We start from the raw sequence: 9,735 nt of genomic DNA on the forward strand, positions 1-9,735 counted from the left end.
GGCCGCCAGCGTGGAGTGAGACGGCGAGCTGGGAGCCGGGCCGAGGTGAGAGACGAGCACATAGCGAGTAAATATAAGCATTATTGGTAGATATAATGAAATGTGAGCAGTGAGACGTTGAGAGGCGTGTTGAGTGCTGCGGGGAGTTGAAAAGTCAGCGTTAGTGTGGGAGAGCCGTGCAAAGTGGGAGTCCAAGGCAGGAGACGGTTAGTCAGTGAATCCAAAGCAAAGAGGAGATGGAGAACGGAGGAGGCAGTAATAGTCCGATATCTATGAGTCACACTCTCCGTTGCCCTCCCCATCCTACTTTGAGACAGCATTAGTGCCACTCAGCTCCGGCTCCCATGGACCGCCTGCCACGCCACCGCTATCTTCATCATCCTCCCAGTAGGCCTCACCTCAGCCTCACTGCCATGCTGCTGCTAGCGCCACACTTCTATTAAGCCTCTGGGAAGGCTTCCCCATCATGTCGCCAGCACTCCCAACGACACACAAGACCTTGATGAGATCTGACATCACCCTCAGACTTTTAGCGGTGCGAGCTTTTAGTCGGGCTGTCATGTAACCAAGTTCATCTGAGTACCGTCTACTGGCTGAGTATTGGTGCGTAGATTGACGTTAAACCACCGTATCGAATCCGCTGATGGCGACTCCTCAGGAAAACTGCCAGGATTCTGTCCTTGACTGACCACCGATGGATGAGTAGAGGAGAGTTCCCATATGGAGCCGTCCTCCATATGGGAACTTGGTTTCTTTACCAAGAAACATGTAAAGGGAAGATCATAACATATTTCTATGGTGAAGAAACCTTCTTTCAATGAATAAATACTCTCCAGTTCTGAATAACCTGATGCTACCATGGAACCATCACCAGGTCAACATTTTCATTTGTGCAATACTTTGATTTATGACTGTTAAACCTGAACCCTGTTTTTGGTGTCAATTAGGTTCTGTTTGCATGCTAACATGGTGAACTAAGATGAGGAACATGGTAAACATCATCCTCTAAAGAACTACATTATAGAGAGAGATTATTTCTGTTTCAGAAGTGTGAAAACCTCTGGTGGACACTACTGAACTGTGACAGTTGACAATCTAACTTGTACTTGAACTTGAGCACATTAACGTTCCCATTGTTAACTTGTAAGCATGCTAGCATTAGCATTTAGCTTTGAGGAATCTGAAAAACACACAAATCGTTGTTATGTTTATAAGAATATACATGATTCTCACTGACCTTTTATCCTCTGTGTTCTCAGGTGGAGATCGTGACCCATACGGGGCCCCACCGGCGGCTGTGGATGGGCCCCCAGTTTCAGTTCAAGACCATCCACCCTTCAGGCCAGACCACAGTCATTTCCTCCTCGTCCTCGGTCCTTCAGTCCCAGGGCCCCACTGATGTCCAACAGCCCCTTCTGGACTTTGACACGGACGACCTGGATCTGCACAGTCTGAGGTACTTTGAAATGATCCAAAATAATCAGCCGGTCCAAAGCTGCATTAGGATCGATGTTGATCTACGAATACACACTATGTCATCAGGAAAACCCTCCTTTCAAAGAGGGTTTCCAAGAGATACGTCCACAAAATAGTGGTCACTCTCACATCACCCCAAACTGAGTCCCGCCAATGTGTGTAGTTACGTATATGTGTTCAATGTGTGCAGGATCCAGCCGGTGCGTTCGGAGCCGGTCAGCATGCCCAGCTCTTCACGGCTGGTGGCGGATCGTAGAGGGCAGGCCAACCTCATGGACGCGGGATCAGGTAGGAAACTTTCAACAAGTTCTCATCCCCCAACGCGTTGATTATCTTCAAACTGTGAAGATCCACGACAGTCGTAGTAAACGTGACATCGCATATTCAAGCTGAACAACTTGCTTGGCTTCATGCAGCAAAACGACTTAGTTAGGTTCAGGAAAAAAAAACATCCCGGTTTCTCTAAAGTGAACATTAAACTTACATCAAGCAATGGTGTAAACACAACAAACAGCACGTTGCCTACAGGACACACATGGTTGTTTCTAAAGTGAAAGTGAAATTCTGTATTCTATATTAACGACACGGTTGGGTTTATATTGTAGTTACTTGAAAGCTCATTGGGTCTCATACAGACACTAAAGGCTGCCTTGTGTGTCGGTGTCAGACACTTAGGGGGCGTGGCCAAACGCCGGAATTTGACAAGCTGAGAGTGAGGACGGGCTGAATCTTTATCGGTTTCACTCTGCCGTGTTGAAACTCGCCTTCATTCAACTTTGGTTCTACCGTTTTATTGCTTTCCCACCCGTTTCATTCATGTTTTTTCTACTCGTCTGTGGATCCCATCAATCCCATCAGTTGTCTATGTTGGAGTCATATTTAGGTACGCTTCCATTCATACTCAACACTATGGATTTACACAACAAGTTAGATAAGATATGAAACAGATACCAGGAAGAAAGGCAAGCCGTGAAGTATCTGGTAGCAGTCTATGCACTTATTTTATAGTACAATAATATGTAATGAGCCCATCTGAAATTTAAATTTGACTACGTTGATTGAAAGTGTGTTGGACCGGGATTACAGTTGTACCATCTTTTCATGCTATAACCTTGTCTGATTGGTTGATTTACTGTGGGGAAGAGGTGGTGTGATGCTGGAGTATGATCATAAAGGAGCACGCCATGCTGAGTGACAGTGGTTTCTGGTCTGAAACATGGCTCGTGTGGCATACTTATAGAGTACTTAGATATTCATATTCTGTGCATATTACTGCCTATTAACACCTACAAGTACTCTGGTGGCAACCTGCGTTTAATGGTTAAGAGATTTCCTTTGCCGTTGTGCTCGGTGGATTATAAGCAGTCAGCCGTTCAGCAGCGCTGCTGCGTCCCGCCAGGCTGAGTTGTGAACGCTGCCTCCCTGTTGTTTCCCCTCCTATTGTTGTGTGCACCGGCCTTTTATTCTGTAATCAAATAGACGCGATTGTTTGAATAGGCCTGTAAAGTCTATCAGCCATTGAATACGATTGATTTCGTTCCGAGTCATTTTGTTGTCCCTCTACATGTCTCCTTTAATCTGGTTACGATGTTAGGTTAATCCAATCACGCACAGATGACAGGATTTCCCCTTCAAAATATGTCTTTTACTCCCAAAGAATAATGCTGTTATGTGGGTCTTGTGTGTGTGTGTGTGAGTGTGTGTGTGTGTCTGTGTCTGTGTGCGGATTATGCCTGGTATTTACCGGGTGATGGAACCATCACTTATTGCGTGACATTATATCCTGTTGCCTTGTGTTTGATAGAGGAGATAGAGGAGCGGTGGTGGCGTCTGGGCGATTATCTGCTGTGTCTTATGACAGAGATTTCCCTCACACAGATAGAAAGCCACGCCGACCTTGTCCCAGCCAGGTGTCTGCAGATGTGTACGGCATGTGTCACAAAAAGGCGTGTCACAAAAATAGTTCCTCGTATCTGATTTTATGTTTTTCACATACCGACACACACGCTGGAATAAACAGATGAACATAGATATGCGCTGATTGTCATTTGTTTACCCCGTTTTTGTTTCTTCTTTATATACTATAAATAGTCTGTGGTTCAGACCATCATCCATCCACGTCCAATGTAAAAGCTATTTCACAGCTTAATTGATTGAATACATGTGATCCACGTGTCCATATGCAGGAGTTTGTTCTTGTTGGTTCACGTGAGTTTTGATTTCCTGTTATCTTTTCCATACTGTATTTTAAGTGTGCCTCTTGAATCATTTTCCACGTTTTAATTGTTTAATTGTCATCGGTAAATACATATATAGCTATTGAGGTCGATCAATGGGATGAAGCCTTTAAATGTTTGTTTCCAACTCCAGCGGTTCAACCGCCCCCCTGTGTCCAATCCTCCGCCCTCCGCTTTCCCTCTCCTCCATCTCTATCTGGGTCCTTCCGTCTGCTCGCGGTCCTATCTGTGCGTCTTCTGTCTCCGGCCGCGTCCTCTCGCGTCTTCGGTCTCACCACTAACGGCTGCCGAGCGGAGGGAGGCAGCGGGGCAGTGCCAGGCGGAGGGATGGAGGTGATGCTTATCACTGTGCATGTGTGTGCGTAAGGAGGGCTCATTGTTGTGTCCTGCCATCGCCATGGCGCCGCCTCTTATCACACACACATCACTTTTGTCTCACCCTCTGAGGAACACGCCTGAGTGTCTCATAACTCGCCATTATGAGTTTGAAGGCATTTTTTTTAACATGTTGACAGCTCAGTGCAAATCTATGTAAAGCAGGTTCTGTATTGATCTTCCACGGGTTTTTTTTATTCACCCCTATTTTTAATTATGCATGAAATGTAGGAGCAAGATCCTCCACGGAAACTTTGATTTGGTTTTCAGATTTGGAGAAACCTTCCTGACACTTGGAAAGAGTTGTTGAGCGTTGTGATTTGTGTCTGTGGATGGTACGGAGGATATGCTGTAAATCTTTTCCATTTTAGGGTTGAAGGAAATGCCCATAAAGCTAATGGAATCTGTTTTGTGATATTTAGTCATCGGCAAATTCATTCATTTGTATGGTATATTGCATATAGAGGTTTTCTCACATAGAATGATCAACATGAAGTGGAATCATATCATGATTACATGAAGATGAGTTTTGTCTGATTGTGCGTATAAAACATCACATTTCTGTCTTTAATATTAAATTACTTATACATACATATTAGAATATAAAGTATATCGATGTTCTTCCTTGCTTGATCATCTGATTTTCATCACATTTGAAACGTCAAAAACCATGCATACTGCACTTTATTTCAAGTTTAATCACTTTAATTTAACATTACAAGTGACATACAAAACATGGTAGTGAAATGGCTCTTTAAAATTCTTGCCCAGAAACAAATGTGCTCTATGTGTCTGCTGTTTCACATTTGATCATTTGCATTATCGCATCTGACCACTGACAAGTGAGTGAATGCGTTTTCTACACGATGAATAGACACTCCCTGATAAAAGCAGGTGGCGCGTGGCCGGCTCATGTCTTCCAGCCGTTTCTATTGGAATAGAAGTGTTTCCTTCGGAGTCCTCCGGCCCAGCGAAGCCATAAAGCTGCAGTTCTCCCTACAGTGACTCACTTACAGTCAGTCAGTCTCCCCAGTGTCTGCTCCCATCTTATCTCAGCCCATACACTCTGCTTATCTCTGCCTTCCCCGAGGTGATGGGACGCCATCTGCATGGCACACACACACACACACACACACACACATGCAATGTATGCTGTACAGTGCTTCCAGTCATGGCTTCTTGACTCAGCATATCTGTCTCTCTGTGGAGGGGACAGAGGAGCCCGACGAGCTACTGTCTCACTTTCCACCCGCTGCAATATAAAGGATCAATGTGTAGCTGTTATCAATACCCTTTATCTGCACCCCGGGCCTTGCTTTGGTGTGTGTGTGCATGTGTGCGTGTGTGTGTGTGCGTGTGTGTGTGTGTGTGTGTGTGTGTGTGTGTGTGTGTGTGTGTGTGCGGAGGCGTCTTCAATCCTGCTAGACCACACAGTGGCATTTTGTGGCCCAGGAGGTCGTATCAAGAATAAAGAAAAGGAGACAGACCTGAAAGAGAGATAACACTGCAAGACTGAAAGAAAGAGTATTTAATCCTGTGTGCGTGCGGGCGTGCATGTGTGTGCACTGATAAACCTCCCTGTCCCCCTCCACTCTACTGTAGTTGTGTTTTGACTCTGCAAAGAAAAGCCACCCTGCTCCAAAACAGGATACAACAACAAAACGCCCCGTCCGCAGCCATTTTGTTGTTTTTGTTGTTGTCGTCTCTCCGCGTATGTGTGTACACTTACATCCCTGTCTTTGTCACCACGTCTCACTGTTTGTCTCCATCTGCACGTGTGTGTGTGTGTGTGTGTGTGTGTGTGTGTCTGTGTGTGTGTGTGTGTGTGTGTGTGTGTGTGTGTGTGTGTGTGTGTGTGTGTGTGTGTGTGTGTGTGTGTGTGTGTGTGTCTCCATATTTGGACTGTGGAAGAACGATGGGATGCAGGTTATGTCAAATGTATTAAATTAATTAAGACGTGTTTTCCTTCTTCTAGGTTAAAACTCTTAAAATGCCATCAAAACATAATGGAATCAATTTTTTTTTGTAATTTTAAATTATATCATTTATATAATAAATATTGTTTTTATATTGATGATCAAAATGTTATGATTCTTTCTTATGATGACTCTTCTATCATGATAGCAGCTCGACAGCTTTAACAAGTCACTGCTGACGATATTTTGGGATTATCCCGATAATGGAAATTCACCACGATCAACATATTGTGAGTTTTTCTCTCGATGTGTGATAAAATGGTCCCGTCCCGAGAGAGAATCCGTCTGTGTGTACAGACATGTCTGCGTGCGCTGTACTGTTGCCCTCGTGACTGGAGTCTAGTGTGTCAGTCCATTAGCAGCATCCTGTAAAACACTGAGTTAATCAGTGTGGGATCAGCAGCTATCAGCCATTAGCCACATCCACCCCACATTATCACAGCTCACTTACCTTCACTCACTCTGTGTGAGACTGCTCGTGTTGATCAGTGTGCTGCGGAAGCGTCTCCACTCCCACGTATAAAAACATATTCAGCTTTTCTGACGCTATGGTTAAACCGATTAATTGCATTTATTCCGTTTTTGTTTGTTTTTTTCACAATTTTGAACAGCCCCCTCAGTCACTTCCTCGTGTCGCTTGACCGTGAAATGTAATGTTACTAAATCATCTGTAATATAGGCCTGTCTGTTTCAGTGCCCCCCCTCCCTTACCATTATACCTGCGATGCTTGCGTGATCTTGTCCAGCTGCCGGCGCAAGTGAGCACGATATTGAACTTTGGATGTAATAACTTTGACATAAATAAACGATAAAAGAAGTCTCTTTTTTTTATGATTTTTTTAGGCATATATGCCTTTATTAGCAGTGGATAGATAGGAAACATAGGAGAGAGGGGGGTGTGACATGCAGGAAAGGACCTCCGGCCGGGATTCCAACCGGGGTCTTCTGCGTATGTACGTTCGTACATGGCATACGCTCTAACCACTCCACCAACTGCGCGCCATAAAATAAGTTTCTTGAATATATTTTTCAACCATCTTAAAAAGGAATGCAAACCGATAGGTAAAGAAATCTAAAGTGCTACAGCACTGGTCAAATGTGAGTCGCGTTCCAAAGTAGGCATGATTGGTAATCAATGAAGTAAAACGTTAAACATAAAACGGACGCTGGAATGTTTCCACCGTGCTGTAATGTGAATATCTTCATGCATGCATGCACCTGTTAGCGCCGCCAACACAGTGCCCCCTTGTCCCAGTGACCCGCCGGCTCTTTACCAGCGTCAGCACCACCCTGAGGCGAGAAGGGGCTTCCCCCTGCATCCGCGTTCCCACAGAGGCTGAAAGAGAGAGCTATGGAGGACTGGATGAAAAGACGAGGGGAGGAGGACGCACTCAGACACACACTTTGCCCGCCGACGTCCACTCCCTCTTCTCTCCTCCCCGTCATACTTGAGCAGCCATTTAAAAGACTAGGCACCTGTGCTGCGGTATTCTGCCCCTTTCTTTTTCTAATACACACATACCCCAGTAACCTATACCCAACAATTACCTCCCGGCCTCATAAAGGGCCCTTGTGCTATAGCGGCCACACTGACAACAGTGATCGCGCAGGCCAGAAAGATGCCCGGCCATCCGATCTCTTCCTTAAAGACAAATACCCTCATTTCCCGTGACCCCCACCCTTCCATCCCTCCTCTCCTGATTTTATTTTCATCAATAGGCACCTTTGTCACCTCGCTGCCCCGCTGACCCCCGCACCCACCCACCCCATCCGTCGCCTCAGGGTGTGTTTGGTGACCCGTTGGTTGGTGACAGGACGTCACAGCAGATCTCGACAGCCATCAGCCGCTCCTTTTTTGTTTTTGTCATCACCGGCAATCAGGCGAAGGTAGATATATCAGGAGGAAGCACGGCGATCTGCTGGGGAATCTCAAAGAAACGGAAGCAATGTAAAGACGAGTAACGCGAGTGACACATTTAAATATGGTTTACTCGCCAGTGGTAGGATTCCTGGAATAGCTGTTAGTGGTTTGAGGTGTGTATTCCAGGCAGAGATGAATGTCTCCATGGAAGTCAGAGACGAACAGGAAATGGATGTCAGGACTGTTTGGTTTTTTTTGTTGTTTTTTTTTTGCAGCTCTATAGCTGAAAATCTGGGATTCCTCTGTTTGTTGTGAAGTAAAAGTGCTGTCGCTTGAACACAACCAACACCAATACAGCTAAGGATGGGACAAACGCTAAAAAACACTCACAATAAATCAATCGTGGTCATTTTCCATTTTCGGGATAGTCGTAAATATAAAGTGACTTGAAAAAGCTGTCTAGCTCTCTTTTATGGTAGATATGTTAAAATTACTGATGTATACAGGATAAAAAAAATACATTTTAAAATACATGTTATTTATCTATCCTTTATTCATTAAATTATCTTATTTAAGATAATTTAATTGTTGATGTTATTAAAAGATGTTGTATCTGTGATGCAATACAAATCGTTAAATTTCCCTGCATTAACATTTGTTTGCCTATTTTTATTGGGTACAATTTCTGACATACTTACATATTTGTCTTCAAATTCTAACAAAGATCTACGCTCCTCACCCTGGACGCCTGGTTATGTTTCAGGAGGAGGGACCGAATATGAGGGATAGTCAAAAAATATTGTAATTTATAATGACTCTGCAATTCTTCACCTGCACTAGTCTTCATTAGTTAGACTGAGGCTGCTATGAAAACCAACTATGCATCAAGAATGGTTTATTGACAGAAAGTTTCTGAGCGACAGATACAGAGCATGCACGTAACCTAACCAGCATGACACATGTATGTGGAGAGGTGGAGTCGCTGAGATTATACCTGTTCAGCATGCAAGGGATTTAATTACAATATAATAGATGTGTGTTAATTTCTCATTTTCACCCTGATGGTCTGAATAACTTTCTGCTGCTCCACATCGTCTCCGCCACACTGTTCGATCTACGATTCTGCTCTCCCCTGAAGCTGTTTCATATTTTTATTGGCTGCACATTCAATCAAATAGAATTATTTTCAATATTATGTCTTAAACGGTTTTTAGCCTGAAAAAATTTGGTGCCATTGGAAACGTTTGGCTCCGCAGCATACATTTGAAACGGCAGGGACAGCTGGGCGGAATTGCTTGTTTTGTCTGGCCAAACTTATAAAACCCCCAAACATCCAATTATACTGTTATAGAAGCTGGAAACGGAGGATGTTTGACATCTTTGATTGAAGTTACTGTGTGGAACGTACTGCTTTTGAAACGTTCTCAATATAATGCTGATGCCTCTATATGACCTAGATGAAGAAGCTATTCTTAAAGTTTGTCATCTGTGCCACCGGGTCGGACTCAGACAGTCATGCAGGTTCAGCTCAGACTCCTGCATTGCCTCCGGCAGGGACCAGCCCACCGTGGACGGACTCGGATCCGACCTCGGTGCTGGCCTGGACCTGCAGTCAGAGCTCCAGCGGGAGGTGGGGAGCTCCTTTGGTCAGCTGTAGAGTTTCTCCTCGCTGCACCAACATCACGCTGCTTAGGGCCCAGGCTGCAGTGCTGGGCCCGCTGGGGGGAAAGGGAGGAACGGGAGAACCAGGTCTACATGGGGCAGACTGTCAAACCCTGCTTCAGTAAAATGACAGCTTTTTAAAGGGAAT

The 9,735-nt window shown here is 44.7% G+C and overlaps 1 protein-coding gene across 2 annotated transcripts in view; it reads left to right on the forward strand.

Annotated features, from left to right (window-relative positions):
- bcas3 (BCAS3 microtubule associated cell migration factor) overlaps positions 1-9,735 on the forward strand; it is a 323,492-nt gene that overhangs the window by 117,691 nt on the left and 196,066 nt on the right. For both annotated transcript variants that reach the window (XM_084020265.1, XM_084020266.1), the window contains 2 exons: positions 1,260-1,456; positions 1,667-1,764. In XM_084020265.1, the coding sequence (XP_083876391.1) occupies positions 1,260-1,456; positions 1,667-1,764 (295 nt within the window). The remainder of the gene's footprint in view (positions 1-1,259; positions 1,457-1,666; positions 1,765-9,735) is intronic.

Source organism: Eutrigla gurnardus, assembly GCF_963514095.1.
Source record: "Eutrigla gurnardus genome assembly, chromosome: 10".
Classification (NCBI taxonomy): domain Eukaryota; kingdom Metazoa; phylum Chordata; class Actinopteri; order Perciformes; family Triglidae; genus Eutrigla; species Eutrigla gurnardus.